The 23,289-nt window shown below is 43.0% G+C and overlaps 4 protein-coding genes and 1 long non-coding RNA gene across 8 annotated transcripts in view; 3 read left to right on the top strand and 2 right to left on the bottom strand.

Moving 5' to 3' along the window:
- The window catches only part of fz3 (frizzled 3), a 114,149-nt gene that overhangs the window by 19,646 nt on the left and 71,214 nt on the right, over positions 1-23,289 (bottom strand). The window contains exons 1-2 of one of the 2 annotated variants that reach the window (XM_065867761.2): positions 419-655; positions 154-299 (exon numbers count right to left, since the gene is read on the bottom strand). The exons of the other annotated variant lie outside the window; for it this stretch is intronic. The gene's annotated coding sequence lies outside the window, so the exon portion shown is untranslated. Of the gene's footprint in view, positions 1-153; positions 300-418; positions 656-23,289 lie in introns of those variants that run through there. 2 annotated transcript variants of the gene reach the window in all.
- Positions 1,353-6,926, top strand: Usp16-45 (ubiquitin specific protease 16/45). Its single transcript, XM_017081686.4, has 5 exons — positions 1,353-1,511; positions 2,004-2,425; positions 2,888-3,498; positions 3,559-4,688; positions 4,878-6,926. The coding sequence occupies exons 2-5, from the start codon at positions 2,045-2,047 to the stop codon at positions 6,086-6,088; spliced, it is 3,333 nt and encodes a 1,110-aa protein (XP_016937175.3). The 5' UTR covers positions 1,353-1,511; positions 2,004-2,044; the 3' UTR covers positions 6,089-6,926.
- Positions 8,021-10,017, top strand: LOC108015342 (lysozyme). The gene is made up of 3 exons (XM_017081747.4): positions 8,021-8,177; positions 8,331-8,480; positions 8,550-10,017. Exons 1-3 carry the CDS (start codon positions 8,021-8,023, stop codon positions 8,693-8,695), a joined length of 453 nt encoding a protein of 150 aa, XP_016937236.1. The 3' UTR covers positions 8,696-10,017.
- LOC139353352 (uncharacterized) lies at positions 8,196-10,233 on the bottom strand. Of its 3 annotated transcripts, none has more exons than XR_011604592.1 (2): positions 8,974-10,233; positions 8,196-8,906 (listed from the first exon to the last, which is right to left on the bottom strand). It is a non-coding gene; the product is annotated as an uncharacterized lncRNA (long non-coding RNA). The 3 variants fall into 3 exon arrangements; XR_011604593.1 differs by having other exon boundaries at positions 8,196-8,902; XR_011604591.1 differs by having other exon boundaries at positions 8,196-8,879.
- LOC108014926 (NKAP family protein CG6066) lies at positions 12,788-14,999 on the top strand. The gene has a single exon (XM_036820200.3). It carries the CDS (start codon positions 13,106-13,108, stop codon positions 14,804-14,806), a length of 1,701 nt encoding a protein of 566 aa, XP_036676095.3. The 5' UTR covers positions 12,788-13,105; the 3' UTR covers positions 14,807-14,999.

Genomic DNA, 23,289 nt, shown 5'->3' with positions numbered 1-23,289 from the left:
TTGTCCATAATATTATACATTATAAACAAATGATCATTAATATTTTATCGTTATTAAATCATGCACTATAAAATATATCTTAAATTACTTAGTTTTTTATTCCTGAAATACTACGATTATGTTTATTTCTTGCCCCAAAATTCTAATGCATACCTGGATGAGTTTTTATGCCCATGTAGATAGTGTTGGGATCATGATGCGAGCTGAAAATCGAATGCACGTTCTGCAGCTCCCTGCCCGTAGCACCCCCTCCTCCTCCCTTGGCTCGATCCTCTTCCTCCTCGTTTTTATTGTTCTCCCTGTGTTTTTGTGAAATATGGCCCGAGGGGCGGTTCAATTTTGTGCATTTACAGCGTTCGGGGTGTTGGTAATTATAGGGCCTTTATGTCTGGAAGTTCCTTTATGATAGGGTTTTTACCTCAAAGTTTCTTTCATACACCGTTCGCCTTGTTGTTGCGTCGCCTTTGATTGCTGAATTAAGTCGGTCGGGACATATTCTGTTGTATTTCTGGGCCAGGTCAGGTCGGATCATAGCCCCTTGCCCACACTCAAGTACATTTATTTGGGCGGAGGAGAAGAACGATCATTGAATCCAAGATAAACGCAAAACATTTAATTAAGTTGTTCAGGGAACGCAGTCTGGTGTTTTTGTACAGTCTTTGGTATATTTCGATTGTTTTCGTATATCGTCGGCGATCCATCACTATGATCTACCGTTAGACTGTCATAGGGATGCGGTTTTTTTGGCCAGACACGAATATAAAAGTAATATTTAAATTAATTTGTTATTTAGAGCTCTATCAATTCCATGACCCACATAAAGCACTATTTTTTGTATTTTTTAACCAAAAGAGTATGAGCAACTTTTAATTAAACCAATCAAACAACATAACGGTCGGACAGCTCGTTCAACCTTTGTTGCACAAACTGTCATCATAATCATTGTGGGCGTAAGGACTCTTTTTTTAGTAACTAATATTTTTTATTGTAGAAAACTAAATTTATAGAACAGCGAGAATTTTTCAGTTAAGATTATTTTTTAACTACCCAACCGATTTTATTACTTATTGGTTAAAGTTAACCAAATACATGCATCCTCAAAAGCACCGTGCCATTTCCATTTTTGAAAATACTTTTGCCGCCAAAAGTCGGATTGGGGTGAGTACAAAATACACAGACATGAGTGAAAATTAATTCTGCGCAAGATCTTGAGCGTAAATGGCTCTCTTTGCTCTCTCAGAGCGCAAAAACTGGAGTGAACAATCGATAAGTTTGAGTGGAAATATCGATAGAATTCCATTGAAACCGATTTGTTCAGGTGACCGTTTGGAGAATTTTTGGTATTTCTTTGCGCCGATAATTGATCGATAATCGATAGCTTCGTTTCTCCACCTCTAGCTGCAAATTACGCATATTTATTTTATACCCTGTACGATTTAAAAAGCAGATTCTATAAGATATATGTGGTTTGCTTTTTACGTGCAGCGCATTTCGCAGCGAGTGAATTCCAGGTAAAGTCGGTGGGACGCGGGAATTCCGGGAAAACAAGAGGCATCCGTGCGAACGAGAGCGTGTTTGTGTGTGTGTTTGCGAAGTCCTTTCCATTTACGAGAAATCACGCGAAAAGGGGAATTACATATAGGATTCAGTGGACTATATATCCCTGGGTCGTCGGGGAGTGCGGGAATCTGGGGGTGCTTTCAACACCGTCGACTGGCAGCGGGGCGACGAACTTAACCTCAAATCCTGGCACGGAAATCCAAACGTGCGACGAACGACAACAAAGATAACAAAGCGAATAAAGTCAGTCTATCCGAACCCGAATCCGCACCGAAAGCACTACGATGTGGCAGTCCCGTTCATGCTCCCAGATTTCCAGTCTGATTGCCTTCTTCGAAAGCAAGCATCGTTCTAGTGGCCCGGCTGGGACCGGAGGCACCACTTCCATCTCCTGCAGCCAGAGCAATCCCCCTAACCACCTCTCTCCTCTCCACTCTTTGCAGGACGCGCCCACAAGGAGGCCAAGGCCAAGCAGCTGCTCGCCATGGTGAAGAAGCGTCAGACGGACAGCCACGATCACGAGAGCTCCACGGACTCTGGCGATGAGGATCTGCACCACCGGAACACGCTGTCCGGCTCCGCCGGCCAGGCGGACGGGGCGGCGCCCATCTCCGCCAGCTGCCAGCACATCAAAAAGGCGGTGGACGCCACCCGGCTGCGGCGTCTCCTGAAGTCGACGGGCCTGCTCTACGAGTGCCTCCAGTGCCAGAAGCTGGGGAAGACGGCCGCGGAGGGAGTCGGCGCATCCGGTTCTGGTGGAGACCCCGGGGCCTTTGAGTTCGACAGCACGCTGTGGTTGTGCCTTAAGTGCGGGAGCCAGCTGTGCGGGAGAGCCCGGCACAAACACGCCCTGGAACACTACAAGGTGAGCAGGGGATCCAAGCCAGTAGGAGATTATGTCAATACATATCACACCCCCTAGCTTTATATCTATAGAGCCATTCAACTCTCGCCATTTCCAAACAATTGTATCATCACTTACCACTGCTATTAGTAGTAAACAGTTTAGAAACCCTAAGTAAGTGCTATTTGTGATTTCTATTTTAAAAGGTATACTGCGATATTGGACTAGAATTGGTCAGACTAATTGGTTTGCAGGTGGCCACGTAAAGTAACTGATAGTAACTTATTGCAATTCCACATAGCCAGCCATGAGTTTAATTTCACTTACATTTGAAGTCGAATTCAAAAGTCAAGTCAGAGCTATAGTTTTTTACGTTGTGAACTAATCTAATTACGTTGTTATTAAAACAAAGAAATCGGAAATAGCACAGTGCCGCTCATCTGTACGTGGTAATTTAAATCTCAATATTCCTGCCCTTCGCAGACACCTCACTCGGACTCGCATGCCTTGGCTATGAACACGCGGTCCTTCGACATCTGGTGCTACGAGTGTGACATAAAGATCTGCTCCAATCTGCGCAAGAACCTACTCGAGTGCGTGGAGCTGGTCAAACGGCTAGCCCAAAAGCCGCCCACTAACACAGCCACGCCCAGTCCGCCCACCATTAGCTACATCGAGCAGAAGATAAAGACCACACTGGAGCACCTCACGCCCATGGTGCCCATGACGGGAGGATCCTTCGACGACTCCGGCGGAGGAGGGGCCGTGGCGGTGTGCTCGGGCGGAGGCGGTCAGGTGGCCATTCCGATGCCGCCGCCGCCGCCCAACTCAGGACAATCTCCCTCAGGTTCGTTGACTAGTGTGCCGGGAATGGCCAAAAGGATTGGGCAGCCCATCGCCACCGTCGGCGTCAACAACGCGGACAGGCGTCTTTTAGCCTTGGAGACGCCGCGCAACGAACTGGACCGACTGCCCAGGGTGCGCGGGCTAACCAACCTGGGTAATACTTGCTTTTTCAATGCGGTGATGCAGTGCCTCGCCCAGACGCCGTTCCTACTCAGTGTGCTGAAGGAGCTTTCGGAGCCCGGCGAAGAGTAAGTTGAGATGCACTCAAAAATTTATAGAATATACCCAACTTGCTATCCCCTCTACAGATTCGTACTGCCCGGAGGAACCTTCAAGCTTAAGGACAAGGGTGACATCGAGCTGCCCATGATCAAGGGCACCCTATCCTCCTGGGGCGGGCTTACCGCTGCGTTGGCCAATGCCCTCGAGGAACTCCAGGCGGGTGGCAGTGTCTTCACGCCCAGCAGACTCTTTGACAAGCTGTGCGTGAAGTGTCCGCAGTTCACGGGCGGCGACCAGCATGATGCCCACGAGCTGTTGCGCCAGCTCCTGGAAAGCGTGCGGAACGAAGATCTGAAGCGCTACCAGCGCGTGATCCTGCAGAACCTCGGCTACAAGGACCAGGACATCAACAGTGTCTCGGAGGAGATGCGACAGAAGTGCAAGATCTACGGCAACCAGGCCGGAGACCGTATCCTGCGCCCGGAGCAGGTATTCCGCGGCTTCCTCGTATCCACGCTCACTTGCCAAGACTGCCACAGCGTGTCTTCGCGGCACGAGTACTTCCTGGATATGTCGCTGCCCGTGGCGGTGGAAAAGCCCCAACCGCCTCAGCGCCGAAAGCCGAGCCCGGAGCTCTCCATTGTGGCTAGCAGCTCCAGCGTCAGCTCTACCCAGACGCCCAGTCAAACGTCGATCAACACCAAGTTCTCGGATGGCAGCGTAAACTTTACAGCCTCGTCGTCGTCCTTCTTCCTGCACGCCGATCAGGAAGCATCCCTGGGCCCCTCCAAGTCGCAGGTAAAGAAGGAAAAAGAGCGGGAGCGCAAGGCCAAGCGCGCGGCCAAGCACCAGCGCCACAAGCAGGCCCAAAAGTTGAACCTCAAGCTGAACGGGAATGAGGGCGGAAATGGTTTGGCCGACTCCGGTGAACCGAGCGCCCCTTTGGCCTCCCTGGGAGCCGGCGATGGCCAGGCCAACGATGGCCTTGAACAACCCAAGGACCAGACCGAGGATACCACCTCGTCCAGTGTGACTACCTCTGAGCACTCCGATGCCGATGTGGAGGATAATCTAGTGGAGGACGCCGCCCCCGCGTCGACCCAAGTTCCGACCAAGTTCTACACGGACAGCAACGGCAATGCCCAGCCGATGGGTGAAAAGCGCGACGACACGCCGGAACACATGGACAAGGATTCTCTCGAGGAGGACGAAAACGGTAAGTAGAAGAGCTTACTTTCGAATTTCTAGAATTATTCGATATTGAGTAGAAGCATTTCGAAATACAATTTTAGTTTTTTAGCTAGTAAATGTATAAGCCCTTTAATGAACAACAAAAAGTAAATTCATAATGGTAGCCTCATATTAATACAAATACTAAGTGAACTATCCTTTCGATCGATTCCAGACTCTGGCATTGCCACCAGTCCCGCACCCACTGCTACCAACTGTATTACAAGCAGCAATGCCGCCAACGGCGCTAATACCACAGGCAACAACAACTCGGGCTCCTCTGGATCATCGGGCGCCACGGAGGAAACCTCTGCGCCAGCGAGCCTGGTCAGTGCAGGCCTCTCGGAGAAGGGTGCCTCCCTGATCCGCCAGATCTCGGTGGGCGCCGAGCAGAGCGGCCTTAATGGAACAGCAGGGGAGGATGGAGGGGACCAGGCGGTCGTCCAGCCAGAGAAGACCACAAACCCGACCAAAATTCAGACCCAGAGCCAGGCCCAGGCCCAGGCCTTGGCTCAAGCCCAAGCCCGCGCGAAGCGGGTGCGCACGCAGAGCTACTCGGACTGGAGCACTACGATAGCGCCGCGCTACCAGTGCGAGGATGGGGAGTGCTCCGTGCAGTCCTGCTTGAACAACTTCACTGCCGTCGAGCTGATGACGGGCCAAAACAAGGTGGGATGCGACAGCTGCACGCTGCGCATCAACGGCAGTGACCCGAAGGCCAAGTCGGTGAACACCAATGCCACCAAGCAGTTACTGGTCTCTAGTCCTCCGGCGGTGCTCATTCTTCATTTGAAGCGCTTCCAGCTGGGACCGCGCTGCATCTTCCGCAAGCTGACTCGCCCGGTGAGCTATTCCAATCTGCTGGACATTGCCGCCTTTTGCGGCTCCAAGGTCAAGAACTTGCCGAACATCGATCGCAAGCAGAAGAAGCTACTGTACGCGTTGTACGGCGTTGTGGAGCACTCCGGCGGGATGTATGGCGGACACTATACGGCGTATGTGAAGGTGCGGCCAAAGGTGACGCCGGAAGACAAACGGTGGAAGTTCCTGCCGCACGGCAGTAAGGCGGAGCTGGATCAGGACGACGACCAACTCAAGAAACTGGAGGAGCTGCTTGCCAAGGAGAAAGCGCGCGACCTACACCTGCACGCGATTGACGACAGCGACGACTTCACCAACTCTAGCAGCAACTCGTCCACCTCCGACGAGGGCAATGTCCCGACCACACCGCTCGAGGAGCAGCAGTCGCCGCAGGAAGAGGCCGCTAACGTGCAGGCACCGCCCGGCAAATGGTATTACGTGTCCGACTCTCGTGTCCAGGAAGTCAGCGAGGACACGGCGCTGAAGGCCCAAGCATATCTGCTCTTCTACGAGCGCATATACTAGGGATTAGATCTTTTAAAGAGATTGGGGTGGGGGAGACGTAGAAGCATGACGCGGGAGGCGAATGAAAGGAGTGTTAAGGAGGAAATGAGCAGCCGTGGTTCCATCAACTAGCTTAGGATATTCTACACATATACATTAATTAATTTAATTTTTTCCGTTGGGTTACGTTGTTATTTTTCACCCTGCCCAAAAACCCAACTTTGATATATTTTTTTTTTTAACTGCATTTTGTTCAAAACATCGAAGTGGAAGAACTACGACCTTGACTGAAGAGAAAGCATGGATGCGAAGCATAGGGGAAATAGTTGAAAGATGCGGTAAAACCTAGACTTGAGACAGAGACAGACAGAGTGGCGGCGAAAGAGAAGGCAGATACTCACACATGCCAAATGCATTTGGTTTCTCCCACTCAAAATTCGTTGTAGATTTTCGTTTTCTTGGGACAAGCTTTAGTTAGTCAACACGGCGGAAGAAAGACACGCACTCTTTAAATTGTAGTTCTCAGGAGTTCGGCTTTTGTTCGTGTTTTACATTTAATTTTTATAATCGTTTACTGAAAGACACTTATGGGAAATTATCAAGTTTGTTAAATTTTAATTTCTTGGTTCCAACATTGCCCTGAACTATGACAGAACGTTGCTTGATCCACACACTACACTAGGAACATTCAAAATTATGGATAAAGCGCTGGAGGAAAACACTGCGGAGATAACAAAAGAATAGGAACATAAGGAATGAGAAGGGATAACCGAAGAATAACTATTTGCAGATATTCATAAGTTATTATAACAAATACGAATGAAATAAAAACAACCAATTGCTCGCTTCTGCCAATATATTTAAATGTTCAGTAATTTGTCTTACGCCTACTATATATACACTATATTACGGGCAGATATACATACCGCCCACTTAGATATTTACAAGTTTAGCAGAGAAGTAAATGTTTTGAACCTACGTAGCGAAGGCAATTGCAACAAGAGAGATTTATACAGTCGCGAAACGTAAATAATTATACAACACAGTTTATCTTATGACCTAGGCTTAACTATCCATTAAATTATTATTAACCAACCACGGACTCTGTGTATATTAAAGAGAGAAACGAATTATGAATGCAAAAAGTTATCTTGTGATTTTTTGCCAAATTTGAGACTTTACCTTTACTGATTTATGATGAATGTGGCTTACAATGGGCTTCACTGAGTCACACGTAAACAATTTAAGAATCGGGTAAATTATGCTAATACATTTGATTTTATTAGTGAAAATGATCGATACCTCAAGACACATTAAATATTATTTCAAATTTTTTTAACTCCCAGCTTATGCCAGAAAATTAAAATGCAGCAAATGCATATGTGAATTAAGAACCACAAATAGTTTTTGAACTTCAAGAATGGGTTATGTTATTTAATTTTGCTAAATTAAGAACAACTTATCCTTAACTAACGCTTAACTTTCTTTTTAATTTACCCCATTAATGTGAAAAATACAGTAAGTGGGATAAAATGGAGTTGGTAAAATGACAAGATAAATCAACCCTTGCGCCCGTAAATTAAAGACGTATTTGTGATAAAATAAGGGATGACTTTTAGGAACAAACAATAAAATCTACGACCAAAAAGTAATACTTACTTTGAAAGGGAATATTTTATTTACCTAAATTTAATTCGAAGATCAAAGATCACGTAGACCTTAGTCGATATAATTTAAATGGTTATTTTTAGGAAAAGAAAGTGCACGCTTTACAGGGGGACCCTTGAATGCTGTTTACGTCGTTCCCAGTCCCAGCTTATCTGTCATGGGGCCTCGACGATCTGCCCTTCCATTTGACCCCGTTTCATCCTAATCCATTCCGGGGGCATTTGGTCAAGCTCACGTTGCTTTCGCCGCCAATCGAGCACTCAAAGTTGGTTCTCCAGTCGCACTATGAGAGCTGCATTATTCGGATCGTGGTTCTGGCTGGGATTGGGACTGCTCTTGGTCAGCGATTCCGGCGGAGTGTTTGCCAAGCGGTTTCTGCGCTGCGAACTGGCCCGCAAACTGCTCGAACAACATGGTTTCGAACGAAGTCTGCTTTCCAATTGTGAGTGGGCAACATAAATTATTATAATACCATCGTACATAAGAACGATATTAACATATATTTTATGAGTGATAAATATTACAACGAGACGTTTTGATAGTTTATCAAACCAATAAATGTCAGCTTCTATGACTTCTCGTTTTCGTATCTAAGGGATCTGTTTGCTGGAGCACGAGAGCGAACTGGAGACCAGCAGAACCACCACGAATCCGAATGGATCTCGCAACTACGGATTGTTTCAAATCAACAGCAGGTTCTGTCAAGAGGGAAGGCGCGGCGGTACCTGCAATGTTAAGTGCGAAGGTTTGACAAGCTTTCCATTTCAGTATTACTATGTATTTTCCTTTATCATCTAGATCGACTTTCTTTCAGATCTTCTGGATGAAAATTTAAGGGAGTCGGCAACTTGTGCTAAGCGCATTCAGACTTCTGATGGTTTTCGTCACTGGGCGGGATGGCAACGGTACTGCCGAAACACCCAGAATCTGCCTAATCTTAAAGTCATCTGTGGGATTTAAGAAACAATAATTGATTTCATGGGTCGTACAGAGCTGGTCTGTATTAAAATTTACCATTATTTTTAAATGGGTCTGCAATACAAAATTTCTGATGGCTGGATGGATATTTTTTTATTTTTGATTTTGTAATTCGGTGTTAGGTCAAGCACAGCAGCACTGGGAAACAATAAAGATGAACTCTTCCCTATTAAATACAAAAAAAAATGTCTAACTAATTTTTAAAAAATATGGCTTAACAATTTTGTACTAAAGGTTTTTTCGCAAGAACATTTTTTCACCTTGATTTTATTTTTGGCAAAAATTCCAGAGGTCAATTTGTTGAAAATGTATTCAAATGAATTTAGCGGCGAAATTTTGTATTATGCTTAATGTTTAAAATGTAATGTAAATGAGTTATTCATTTAACTTTTTAACTTAACAAATCCTATTGTATTCCACTGTCTACTCTATTCGCCCTCTGATAGTCTACGATTTCTGTTCATTATCATTATAAAGTTATCGCACGCTTTTTGTTCTATTCATTTTTCCGAAAACTTTAGAGCTTTCTGAGCAATTGAGTCACCTCATGAAACTACGCTCTCTCTACCTCACTCTTCGTTTTTAGAGGGACTATACAGATTACGTGGGGCTTTCGGACTCGTACAACCGCAAGATTTCATTTGGCGACATCGGCCGAACGATTCGGAGCGTTTTTGGCAACGTGTTCAAAAAGAAATATCCAAACAAGAAAATATGGAAAATAATTCAAAGTCAAGAAAATAAAATTCCAGTGCCCAGTGCCAGAAAAAAAATATCTTTTAAAAATGATGATATACTACTCTGAGCCTGTGATATTGTGCTTGCCCCGAACCCTTAATTCCGACCGCCTTATATAATGTACACCCATATACCTTATGTGACTCAATACCCTACCCCGAACCGGTTCTCCAGAGGAACTGTGAAAACCTTGACAGATTGAGAGATCTGGTGGCTCAGTCGTTGATCTGCGGTGTTGTAAAGTTGAAGCCAAAATAAAATCTAAAGTGTATACTTATTTTTTGTTTTCGTGTCCTAGTCCCAAAAATACATGAAATGCAGTTTTCGAACCATTTGTATCCTTACTTTATTCATACATAAGTGCTCCTCAAAATGATTTCTACTGAAATCTTCCCAAGCCCCCAATTATCTAATTAATTATTATGTGATATTATGTGTATAAAAATTATATTTACTCTTATTTTATAAATAAGTGCTCCCTGAAATGGTTTCTATTGAAATCGTCCCAAGCCTCCCATTTTCTAATTTATTATTATGTGAATAAAAATAAAATAATACAAAAACAATATCAGTTCTTTTTAATATTGTTTTGGGAAAAAGAATTTAAGAAAATACCTTAAGCTGCGAGCTTACACTTAGTAAAATTATTACATTCGTAATGTAAAAAAAACTTTAGTCTGTGATTTTTATAAAATCTGTGAATAATGGAAATAATTAAATATGATACATGATATGACGTTTGAAACACAGTGCTGTTTTTATTCAACTTATGCAAATTGTGAGATACATGTTTAAATTATGATAAATTGTTTTAAATAACATTTTATGGAAATAGTTATGAAAATAAATATATATATACAGTTGCGGCAACAAAAATAGCACCAAAGTGTGGGCAATTTTTATTTGTGTACAAAATGGTCATTTTTTGCAATATTTTTCTTCTGTGTGTAAGGGTAAGTAGGTTTACATATCGTTTAACTAAAGTAAAAATGGTTGTGGGCGTAATGCGAATGGTTTTTAAAACTTCGATAGATTTATGAAAAAAGTAGCATAATTATGCGGCAACAAAAATAGCACTATTAACGGTTTTTGGGTATAAAACTTCATTTGCTCAGATTTGTTGGCTGTTTTTCGTTTTGTTGTATTAAGAATAAGTACTACTAAGTGAATTGGTAAAATAATGCATAAAATAGTGTTCCCAATGGGTCATTTAGCGCGCTGTAATGATACAGATAGAAGGACATTTAAAAAGCTAATTTATAAAGGCAATGCAAAAGATAAGTTAAGTTGAATCGTTGAATTCTTTAAAATAATGATTAGTAGTTACCTAAAACAAGAACACAAAAGAATAGCACGCAGTACGAAAGCCGCAATGACCCCATAACTGTTAAAAAGTCATTTGCATGAATGCAAGTAGGTCCCGTTTTAGGCGCCTATCAAGTCGCTTTTTTTTTTTTAATATTTGTAAGTACATAAAAAGTTGGATATAATGTACATAAAAATCAATTATGCGCTTGACGTCCAAAAAAAAAATCTCCCTAGACTGCAGAGCATGGGTGAATTTGAAGGGCGAGTTTTAAATAAGGCCCACAATAAAAGGAACACTCTTATATGGTCTGGCGGCTGAAAATTGCTCATGTTTAGATGAAAAAGACTTTAAATTCACATCAGGTAACCTACATATCCAAAATTGAGTCCCCATTTCACATTTGCAAAGAATAATAATGGTGAAGCAAGTATAATGGTATGGGCATATTCTCGTACTATAATGTTGGTACCATATCATAATGTAAACCCATACAGGATCAACATGTTCACCTTGATAGCTCAGAAATTGTGATGCAATTTTATTCGTAATACAAAACTAATTTATTTCCGAAGCTTTACCACGGTTATAACCCAAAAAAAATCAGTCAGAAAGTCGTACAAAGTTTTAAAACCCTTAAGCTAAATGGTATAATGGGGACCTTACAAGCCCCAGAACTAAAACACATCGAAAATCTTTGCAGAAATGTTAAAAACTATGTTTTTAATGCAAAACCGAAGAAAAAAAACTGCCCTCGAGCTATTTTGAAAGAGCCAGACAACAATTTTGCCAAGGGAAGATTCTGGTGTCTAGTGACGTCAAGGTCGGTCGTTGTTGTTGTTGTTGTTGCAGCCCAAGCTTTAGAACAATATTTTTTTACCTTAAGGTGTATGAAATCATACATTTCAATCAAAAAAAATTTTCAAATCGCGTTATTTTTAAGTTTTTTAAGTTTTTTATTTAAGTGGTGCTATTTTTGTTGCCGCATAACTTTGCTACTTTTTTGATAAATGTATCGAAATTTTAAAAACCATCCGTATTGTGGGCGTAACCACTTTTATTTTAGTTAATAGATATGTAACCCTACTTACCCTTACAAACAGAATAAAAATATTGCAAAAAATTACCATTCTGTAGCACAAAGAAGAATTGCCTACACACTGGTGCTATTTTTGTTGCCGCAGCTGTATTTACAAAAATATTAAAATGGCTAAATTATTATCAAAACTCTCTCTGAAATAATTTAAAATACGTTCTTAATACAAAGAAAATGTGTTCTATATACGAAAAATGTTTTTTTCCAGACTGTTCTTTATCCAGTTTAATATTTCACAATCTTGCGAAAAGCAGCATAAACTCAATCATTGAATCATTTGATCGGTTTATTTTACGTTTTGGCTGCTATTTCATCACATGGCGAAACGTATACCAAATTCCCCACCGCCAAAGAGCTTTGTTTGCGTTTTATTTTTTATTTTGTTTTGGCAATCGGAGAACGACGCCTAATCCACGTAGTAGATAGCGAATTGTGAAAACAAATTCACCCACAGTATTGAGAGCCGTGCTGAGAGAGCGCAATAAGGCACAGTAAACCCACCTTAACATGAATTTTCTGACAACTTAGCTCAAGGTTGCACTTCTTAAACGTTATTGCTCAGATACGATTATCAGAGTTCAAAACAGGTCAGAAATTAGTTGATCTAAAACTGATAGGAGAATGATCTGAGTGAAGAGTAATTCTGTAATCGAGACTTCGAACACTAAACTTATATTATAATCTTATATAGATGAGAAGATTCAATTTTTATCCACACCTTGTGGATCTGACAATAGAACTTTTAAGTTTTCGGTATTTGTGTTTAATATAAAAATGAGGTTATTGTGGTTTTATTTTTCTTCGAAAGTTTCTAAAATTAAAGAAGTACTTAAAATCTTTTGAAATTCTAAAGACAGGACTGTCCCGAGAATGGCGTTGTATTTCAGTGTCGCCTTCGCAAAGTTCATAGATCTGCTTTACTGTACCCTAGTGGCTCTCCCTTTGTCTGCGACGCATTTCAGAGCTCCAACAGTTGGGCGTTCTTACCGCTCCCCCAAGGCCCCCCGCTTCTCCGCTCTACCGCCCTGCCACTTTGCCGCTCCGCTGGCGCCGACAAACAACGACCCCCCGAGCGTATAAAAAGTGCCGGCCGGCGAGCGGTTGTCATCAGTTTCCAAGCTTTTGGCTTTGTGGAAGAGCGTCTCCCAGCGAGCAGTAACCAGAATCACCAAGCAATTTTTGCCAAGCAAAGCATACGCATTCTGTCGAAACAACATTACACCATCGAAGTAAATCCCCGAGAGCAGACGAGATGAGCGAGTTGGCCAAGCAGCAGGAGCAGGATCGGGAGCAGGCTCCCCAGGAGCTGATCGACTGCGACATTGACTTCGAGGAGGTGCCCAGGGAGGAGGCGACCAGGGACCGGCAGGAGAGAGTGCCGGTCAGGTCCTCGGACAAGCGGTACTCCAAGGCCTTCAAGAAGGTGGTCAAGGTGCAGCGCATGCTGGAGCAGGCCATGATCCTGCTGGCTGAGGAGGAGGCCAGGTGCCAGGAGCAGGGCTCCAAGAAGGGAAAGAAACAGCGCAAGAAGCAGGCCAAGAAGGACAAGAAGAAGGCAAAGAAGCTGGCCAAGAAGCAGGCCAAGGAGAGGGAGGAGGAGCGGGAGCAGCAGGGGGCAGGGGAGGATCCGTCGAACTCCTCCTCCAGCTCCTCCAGTTCCAGCTCGTCCAGTTCCAGTTCCAGTTCGAGCTCCAGCTCCAGCTCCGAGGACGAAGAGGTCAACTTCTACGGCTACGGCTGGGGTCGCAATCCCTGGCGACGAGGACCTCATGGCCACCATGGCTTTGGTCACAGGATTGGTCACGGTGTTGGCCACAAACATGGCCACAAGCATGGCAACAAGCATGGTCATGGACCGCATCACCATGGCCGACATCGCCGCCACCATCTGGGACCCCACCACCACTATGGGCACCACCACATGGGACCCCACTTTGGACCCCATTTCGGTCCCCACTTTGGACCGCCCCACCCTTTTGACTTCGATCGGAGGTCCTACCAGGGACCTTGGCAGGATCAGTGCCAGTTTTTTCGGTCGATGGGCCTGCCGTGGGCCCTGGACAATCCCGCGGCCTGCCGGAGGAGCCGATCGCTGCCTAGATTTGAGCACGACCATCGTGGAGATCTCGGACTCGGATTCGGACTTGGACCCGGATACGGACACGGAAATGGCCACCCGGGTCGACCATTTGGCCGTCGAGTAGAGAGATCCCTATCCCGTTCTGGCTGCCCCAGGAAGTCCCGGGGCAGAAGGTCCAGGTCCAGTTCCAGTTCCAGCTCCAGCTCCAGCTCCAGCTCCAGTTCCAGCTCTAGCTCTAGCTCCAGTTCTTCCGAGGAGAAGAAGGAAAAAAAGAGGGGAAGGGGCAAGGGCAAGGGCAGGAAGCAGCGCTCCTCCTCCAGCTCTTCTTCGAGCTCCAGCTCTAGTTCGGACAGCCAAGTGCAGAGAAGGCATGGACCTCCCCATGGGCACCGTCATCATGGAGGTCGCGGCCACCATCATGGCCCAGACCTTGGCCCACACCATGGGCCACACCATGGCCCACACCATGGCCCACACCATGGGCCACACCATGGGCCACACCATGGGCCACACCATGGGCCACACCATGGCCCTCATCATTGGTTTGGACCGGAGTTTTCCTTTCCCCAAGGAGAACGTACTGAACGACCACCCTTTCTAACCCACGGACTTCATGAACACCACGGTAATTTAGGTCAATTTTTTGGACCACCAGCCGACTTTCTTGGTCGTCGCGATCGTTCACCATCCCAGTCCCACTGCCTCAAGGAAAACCGGGAGAGATCAAAGTCCCGTGGCCAGGAAAAGAGCGAGAAGGCCGAGAATCAAAACTGCTCGGGCAAGGAAAAGAGCAAGAAGGGCAAGAAGAAGCACGGAAAACATGGAAAACATGGAAAACAAGGTCATGGACATCATGGACACCATCGTGGTTAGCTGATAACAGCCAGCATTTAATACACAAACGATTCTTTCAGTATATCTGTATAACCTCTTATATGTATTCCTTTCTAAGCACTTTCAATGCTATACCCATAAAAAGCTTTATTATTATATAGAAACAACAAAAAACATTTAAAATTATATATCAACAAAAAAAAAATGTTAATAAAACCAAAGACCAAATCAATTTATATTGTTTTTTTTATGGAAGGGCAGAGTATTGTGACACCATTTAAAAACCAGCATTTCATCAATTATTATCTTGTTTTAAATGTGTATTTTTCACTACCAGCTGCTTTTGGCATTAGCGAGCTGTTGAACTCCGTTCCTGCCAATAATTATATTATTTAATTATATTTGACCACTCGGTTGGGTGAAGCACGCAAATGACTAAATTGCATTATTAATGCATCGAAAGTGATAAGAGCAGCAAAGCCGCAAAAAAGAGGACAAAAAAGCCCAAAACAAATTTAATCCAATTTAGAGGCATTAAAATTCTCAAAGGGAGGAGAAAAACAATTTAAAATAAGTAATGACCGACGAGTAATTAGTCTACTAGTGCAGAGGAGGACTTAGAGTTTAAAATATAGCGTCGACGTTGTGGGGCTTACGTGTATGACGAATTCCGATAAGATGGGAATTCCTAGAGAGGTTTTCCCCACTCAAATGACGATGCAACGGTGATAACAAGTTTGATAAGTTCATCGATAAGGGAGTAAACAATGGACTAGCTCTTTACGATGTTTTTTGGTGCCAAACCTGATTAAAGAGCTACACGGATCCGCAGAAATAGGGTACCATGGAACAGCTCAAAGCCTGTGGAAAGTAACTTGGATTTACTAGTACAACCTTTCGATAAGAAAGGAATACTCGTAGGTTTGGATGGATCTCCCCTATATGCAGAAATTTCGAGAACAGATTGCAGTTAACTGTTCTTAGTTGTCGAGGGGAAGGACTGAGCTGGTTCTAAGATCCAAACATGGGTATCCCATATTTTAATATGATACATTTGGGTATTCGGTATATTTTTAATATTTTTTAATAAATTATCTATGTCTTTAATAACAGTTTCAATTTAATGTAAAACAATACAAATACCAAGCCATTGCTCAACAATCCCTATCTAGCTCATGCTTGAAATTGTTTCCTAGCACTGTTTAATGAAAGAAAAAAACATACAACATCGTCAAATTGTACCCTCGGAATATTATCAAAAAACTTAGTTTCAAACGATTGCACGAATACAATGTACCCTCTATACTCTAGGGTAGGGTGCTCGCCCTTTTCTCCAGATTAAGCACTTAAGAGAGCTAGATACTGGGAACAGTGGTATATTTTTAAACAGTTAAGACCTAATAAAATATAATTAAAATAAAAGCGTCAGAAAATATTAATGTGTGCTAAATATGTAGTCCCCGAAAGTCTTACTCTTATTAAAAAACTTTATTTCAAACGTTTCCACGAATACAACATACCCACTTACTTTAGGGTAGGGTGCTCTCCTTTTTCTCCAGCTTTCTCCAGCTTAAGCACTTAAGAGAGCTTAATACTGGGAACAGTGGTATATTTTTAAACAGTTAAGACCTAATAAAACATAATAAAAATAAAATCGTCAGAAAAAACGACGATTTTACTCCTAGTTCCGATTTGAAGCTGAAAAAAAGATACACTCTTTACTCGCCATTTCTCCTTCTTAGGAACGCTTAAGAGAGCGCAATACTGGGAACACTTTCCAAGAACACTTTTCTCGAGACCCCAAGTAACTGTCCCCTAATTAATGGGCGGGGGCACATGGGGATTGCTTCGGTCTGTAGCTTGTCTGACAGATCGGCGGGAATGGGGCCTCCGAGGGGTATGAACAGGAGTTTTCGGGGGTAAGGACCCACTGGAGTTGTGGAACAAAGCTGGGGAAACGGGTAGCCGGGCAGTTGGCCTGCCTGGTTTAAGTGCTGTTTAATAATGAAACACCGCACCCGATGGCAAGTTATGGCCTGAAGCCCCGAAGTCCTGACCACCGCACGGCAGACCAGGAAGCCACCGTCCTGGAAAACACCTTTCCCTCACCAATCTATGGGCAACAGGTAAACATGAAAACATAAAAATCCGAGGGCAAACATATTCAAAGGAACACTTTATTCGATTTTTGTGACAATGTGACGGGCGTACTCATTTTCCTTTGCACTTTTTGTTGCTCATTGTTTTGGGTGTGCGCTGGCAATCGGGATAGTGTGTGTTTATGGCACTCATTTCCACAGTGACAAGTTTGAATAATGGAAAAAAGTTTGTACTTTTCCGTTTAAGATGGAATTAAACCTTTTTAGTTTGAGCGAAATTCTATAATAAAATGTCCTCAATAAGAAATCCTTATTTTGACACAAATAATACATTTATATGTGGGGTCCTGGCACTGGTTTCACCCTCATTGTCACTTGCAGGTCCTTCAATTTCCCAGAAACAAAGAACGGATGAAGGGGAAAACAAAAACAAACGAAAAACACGAAAACGGAAAGTGTGGCATGAATAGAGGAAGCTGCCGGAAGTCGATTTTTGAGCGGAAATAATTTTGCCACATGTTGGCGAAATAAAAACACGCAGAGGGTAATCTAAAACAAAATCACGCACAGAAAATCGGAGGGAAAACGGAGAAAATTGCGGCGGGAAACGGGGGACGCGGCGCAAATCCTTCCGTCCTTCCGTCCTGCCACTTCCTGTTTCGCTCCATTTGCGATTTAACTTTAAGAGGGTACGCACATATACATATTTTTTAAAATAATTTTCTTCATTTTCCTCAGACAGGTGGAAGAAGCTGGGGGCTTATCTCTGTGTGTGACAGCCGCAGAGGGAAAATGGCAAAGTTAAGTCAGGAGACGGATAAGTCGAATCAGTTTTATTTGAAAAGAAGTTCATATTCCGGACCCCTTCGTAGTGCTATATTTATTGTGTTCTTTGTTTAAGCTTCGTACAAAGCAAGAAGTAAATAAGTAAAGACCGATCACCAGTCCAACCTCTATGGCATTTCCATTTTAGGGACTTTAATTGGCCCTGTACAGTGGGTAAAGCGAACTGCACTTGCAACTGCATAGGATCAAAAGCTACTATAAATGTTTGACAAAGGCGTTGAATGCTGGTATAATTCCGCCTTTGTTGGTCTGCTCTGTTTAATAGGCGACAGCCGAAAAGTATGCACTCCGTTGCAGGACTGAATGGCATTTCTGCACCGTAATACACGTAATATCATGGCAAATAAGCTGAGTTGACAGCAGTGCCAACAACGGAGTCCCGAGTATCCCCACCTTCCTTCTTTCTTTTTTCGGGGGCACCACTCTCGGCTAACTGGCAAACAATGGGCGCCATAATACCACACAATAGATATTTGTATTTGTCAGGGGCGGGGCGAGGGAGCGAGTGGGTGAGGCGGTGAGGGGGCGATAGGTTGCTAGGTGCGAATGCAGATACACAGAAAGTTATACGAATGTTACGTGAGCGGAGTGCCAGAGCAGTGGAAACTGTAACAACCGCCCATTGTTACAGTTTCCACTGACCCCGACACCTTTTTCCCCTGCTCTCCGAGTGATAACCCTTAGCCCAGTTGCAACGCATTTCGTATGCAGCTCTTGTCCGGCAACGCAGCTTTTACGGTTTTGTTGGGGTCTGGGTTCTGGGTTCTGGCTCTTCCGCCCTCTAAAATTCCAACCTACAGTTTTTCGGTCTTATTTCCACCAGCCGCGCTTAACAAACAAGGGTAAAGATAAAGACGGTACAGCGAAAGTAAGATGGAAAAACAAAAAGTGCAATTTGCAAGGACAACGCTGCGTATGCGCGATGTATAAGGTGCATCTTTAATGCACCTGGTACTTTGCTGTTTAATTCTTTCAATTTTCATAGACTTGTTAGACTTATTCAGACTTTGTTCAGGAAAATTGGAATAAATGGATCAGAGAACTAATTAGCTTTACAATTTACCAGGACATCATCCGGTATGAGCAATATGAAAAGCTAAAATATGGAATACAAAATATGTAATAGGGAAATGCCACTCAATAGTGGTCATAAATCGTTCGTTGGAATTATCTAAATATCGGTTTGCAATACTGGCACGTTGGGGCAATTTATGGCAATTAAATTGAAGGCGGACCTGCTTTTCTTGTACGAAATCTGCATACGAGATGTGACAAATTGGCCGCTATTAAAGCCAATTATTCTGTTTACTTAGCCCCGCTCTCGGGTAGCACACATACCCACACGCGAATTTAAATCAGAATCTTTATTAAAACACTTTATGTAAATGAATAAATAGGCAAGTGGCGCAGAGGAAAAAAGAGGCAGCCAAGGAGGCACTGAAAGGCTGACTGACAGCCGTCAGAGATGTTTCTGAAGGAGACGGGGATAGTCGGGGTGTACGGGGTGTACGGGGTACTCGGGGTGTGCTGGGATGGCTACGGCAGCAGTAATACATTTACATAAATATTACAAGGCTATTACTCGCCGCCCGTGCAACACGCCCCGAGCCTCAGGGCCCCATTCATAGGCAAATACACGTGTGTGTGCATTACAATAATACGAAAATTATTTGTAATGTAATTTCAACTTAATAAATGTTCATTTTCATATAAAGCGACAACTCATTTTACTCCGCAGTAGGTAAACGTGTGGGTACACTGGCGAAAACGATGGTTATAGATATATTTAGCAATGTGTAACCAATGTTTAATAAAAATTAACTGAGTTAATTTATGAAAATGTTACCAAAAAATGGCCTATATAAAACCTGCTTTTTATTATTGGCTGTTGTAATACTATGTTGTAGATCGTTATATTATTGGTTATGTGTATTTTCAAGTGCTCATGAAATTACAGAAGCTGACAGCGAATTAAGGTTGGGGCGGAACTGTGGGAGGTGGGCGAAAGAAGCTAAAAGCCGAAAGCACGACAGGAAGTAAAGTCGTCGAAAGTGAATTTGCATAAACGTATGAAATTTTAATATTTACGACAAATTCTCAACCACTTCCCAAACACCTCGCACACACACACAGTGAACACTCGCTCATTTTCACCTTCTTCCTTTCGAGCTGCATACTTTGGGGCGCACACACACGAAAACTTTTCCCAGCCAGCGGAAATTCATCTCCAGTACCTGTATGTAGATGTGCATGTAGATGACAATGTTGCTTTCCGGTTGGGAAAGTGGGCGCCGAATGGACGGGGAGTGGCCGAAGAAAGGGGGTGGGGAAGGGGAAAGGCAAAGGAAAGGCACTCACCGAGTGTAAACTAAATTGAGTTAGCACTGAATTGGGCAATGAGCTCGGAACTTGGGGTTGGTACACCGAACGACGGCAGAGTCCCCTCAAATGCGGCGGTTCCCAAATTAGATCTGGTTCGCCTTAATACGGTGCATAAGTTGTAGTTTAAGTCGAGCTAATGTATGCCATCTGGTGGTTGTATCATTTGCGGACTCTGAATTTTAAGAATCCAACTTTTAAAAAATATGGTTTTCTACAAATAACTTTTGTCAGCCCTCCGAGTTGCAAAATCTTTTTATATTATCATTATATATATATCATATATATATATCATTGCAAACATTGTAGATTAATTTTTCCTAAATTATTTTTGTCACCAGCCCATTTCCCATTTTCTATCGATTCGGACCGTCCGAATCACCGAGGCGGAACTGCTCCAGTTTCGTGTAATTCGTTTGGTCACACCAGGTGGGCACTCCTCAAAGGAAGCAGCTGGACTTGGACTTGGAACCATTCCAAGGAACGTCTTGTACAGTTCTGGGAGGGTTGCCAAAAGTTCGGTTCGCTGCGTTGTAATCGTGGGGATTGCAATTGCCAGGGATAACTTCGCTCTTCGGCCACAATAGACTTTTGTTTATCTGTTCATTAGCAATGAGCCCCGCGGCGATAACACTATCCATCTGCAATTATCGCTGCCATTTAAATTATGCCTCAAAGTCTGCATCACTTAAACACTTTGTTTACTCCATCAGTCAGCTTAAATGTTAGTTTAATCGTTTCGGACTTAAATACGCATATAAGTAGCCAAATGGTTTTCTAAATATTCCCTTTGGGGAATCCTCTCGAATTGAATCGACTTCGTGTTCGAATCGCTTTTAATGTACTTTTTAATGACTTTTATTGCCCTGGTCAATCGGTTTTCGATTGTTTTCGAAAAAACACTACGGATTGGAGCACATTAAATTGCCGTTGGGCATGGATAGCATTCGTAATTGACGATTGGCCCCCACTCCTGACCCCTGACCCCACATCCGACTTCTTAAATTGGCCATTGTAGAAGTTTACTTGCCGTACCCTTTGATGGAAGCCTGTTAAGTGTCTGGCAGAATGCCCTTTCAAGAGCACTTCAATTTATAAATCAGTAATAAAATTGAAAAAAAGTCAAACTTATTGATATAATATAATAAAAGTATAATACAATATTTCTATATTATATTTTGTGTGCAAGTACTCATATTTTTAAACTGAAACAAACATTTTTGAAATCGGCGTTAATACTCGTTCGTTTTTTATTATATTATTTATCTTTTCAGGGTCCCCATTTTCTTCCTGTCCCGTAGATTATTTTCGTATGCGAGCTGGGACTTCAAATTTCATTAGATATTGATTGCCAACTTGCAGCCATGCAACACGGATGATCAAAGACCGTCGACAAGTTTTCCTCCCGCTTTTCCGTAGTCGCCGCCGGTTCGAAAATTTTCCCATTACCCTTTGACGCTCGTAAATTGATTAAGGCGGAATCAGTGCGCTAGTCATTTACAAAATAAATAATAAAAAGTCAAAAGTGAAGTCGTGCTTGTTCGTGTGTAAAATAACTTTGGCGTGTATTTGCCCTGGTTTTAATGTGAGTGGCTCTTGACAGTAATAATATTTGAATTATTCAGGTATTTCATCGATGGATTAATGGCCAAAAAGAATGCATAATTATGTGCATGATATTCAAGGGAAAAACTGTAGTCAACGGATAAATTCATTTTATTTTTTTATCCCCAGAATTATATAGGATGATTTTACGGAAACACGACGCAATGAAAGCTGTTCCTGTACAATTTGGAGTCCGAAAAGGACTCTGATTTATTTGGGCTAAATAATGACGCATGGAAAACTTTCATTTGCTTCCCCTTTTTTGATTTGCCAATCAAATAAAGCCGGATTTAGAGACCTTCCCCAGTCATTTTTATGCCTCTACGTTGAGTTGACTCCGAGCTAGCGATACTTAATTGTTGATTAATTGTTTGCTTCGGTCGGCCGAACATGACCGCTTAATGGGAGTTTATTGGCGGAGTTTATTATTTATTTAACAGTGAATTAATATCATATGAGCCATTAATAATCATACACGTTTTGGGAAAACGTTTTCATCATTTTATTATTATTTACTTAATTAACAACATTTGTATTAAAAATCGTTTCCCTTCATATTGAATTCACATTTAATTAACATTTCATTTTAAGATTTAATGGATATTTTATTTCATTTGCCCTGGTATTTTTCCAGCATTCTTAGTAACCAAATTAATTCAAATTTACCTCACATCTGAATGATTTTTCCAGCACTCACTGGTCGTTTTGCTTACGCTTCTTGAGTCTCTACACATTAAGTGAGCCAAGGACATGTTACGTGCAAATACATTTCGCCCAGGACTGGGTTTCCATGGCTGCAGTCTAATCCTGCCGTCGATAAGTCTCTCGGATTCAATTAAAAGCTGCATTGCCAGCCGCAACAAATAAGTAATCAATACAGTCTGCGACACACGAACGGCGGGAAAAAGAGTCCTCCGAGCGCAGAGACAGTGCGGCACATGAGTGTAAGGGGAGTGATTGATGCTTAGCATTTGAGCGTTTGACCCGGCGACAGCAGATTGCCTTCCGTCCCCCACGAGGAGCCAAGTCGAGTTTGTCCTGGTTTGCCGAGTGCATCGTTCTTTATGCCATGCATAAATTACGTGCCACCAGCAAGGACTTTTCACTTTGTTAACTTTGAGAAAAATTGCACAAGAACACACACATTCGTAGCGACAAACTGTTGCTGCCGGCGGGAAAAGCAGTTTTCCTGCATTCCCACAGATAAGACAAGCGGCTTATTGTCACATTGGAATTCGAGAAGGGGCTACAAAATTGAACAGCTTGAACAGGTCTTGAAAGAATTCGTACCACTGATTCGTGACGCTCTTTCTATATTTTATTAAAGTTGTATATATTGTCCATATGGAGCTAAGTTTTATTTAAGTGTTGTTAGCCGGGGACTACTTAAATTGAATCAATTTCTTTTAGAAATTACCAGTCGATTTTCCAATGGTAAGACACCTATTAAATAAGGATTCAAATATTATTATAGTTAAGGATATTATTAAGGATACATCAGCGGTATAAAATCCATGCATAACAATATGTACCTATAGAAATATATAAGCTTTGGAAAACTGTGCCCAGCCACAATCGATTTTCCCGCGGGTG

This window comes from Drosophila suzukii, chromosome X, assembly GCF_043229965.1.
Source record: "Drosophila suzukii chromosome X, CBGP_Dsuzu_IsoJpt1.0, whole genome shotgun sequence".
NCBI lineage: Eukaryota > Metazoa > Arthropoda > Insecta > Diptera > Drosophilidae > Drosophila > Drosophila suzukii.
This window is presented reverse-complemented; position numbering and strand designations above follow the sequence as displayed.

Excerpts from the sequence above, each read along its gene's own strand:
- Usp16-45 (XM_017081686.4), top strand. The coding sequence starts at position 2,045 with ATGGTGAAGAAGCGTCAGACGGACAGCCACGATCACGAGAGCTCCACG. Across the intron at positions 2,426-2,887 it reads ACGCCCTGGAACACTACAAG|ACACCTCACTCGGACTCGCA; the intron begins GTGAGCAGGGGA and ends TGCCCTTCGCAG. Across the intron at positions 4,689-4,877 it reads TCTCGAGGAGGACGAAAACG|ACTCTGGCATTGCCACCAGT; the intron begins GTAAGTAGAAGA and ends GATCGATTCCAG.
- LOC108015342 (XM_017081747.4), top strand. The coding sequence starts at position 8,021 with ATGAGAGCTGCATTATTCGGATCGTGGTTCTGGCTGGGATTGGGACTG. Across the intron at positions 8,178-8,330 it reads ACGAAGTCTGCTTTCCAATT|GGATCTGTTTGCTGGAGCAC; the intron begins GTGAGTGGGCAA and ends TTCGTATCTAAG. Across the intron at positions 8,481-8,549 it reads CTGCAATGTTAAGTGCGAAG|ATCTTCTGGATGAAAATTTA; the intron begins GTTTGACAAGCT and ends ACTTTCTTTCAG.
- LOC108014926 (XM_036820200.3), top strand. The coding sequence starts at position 13,106 with ATGAGCGAGTTGGCCAAGCAGCAGGAGCAGGATCGGGAGCAGGCTCCC.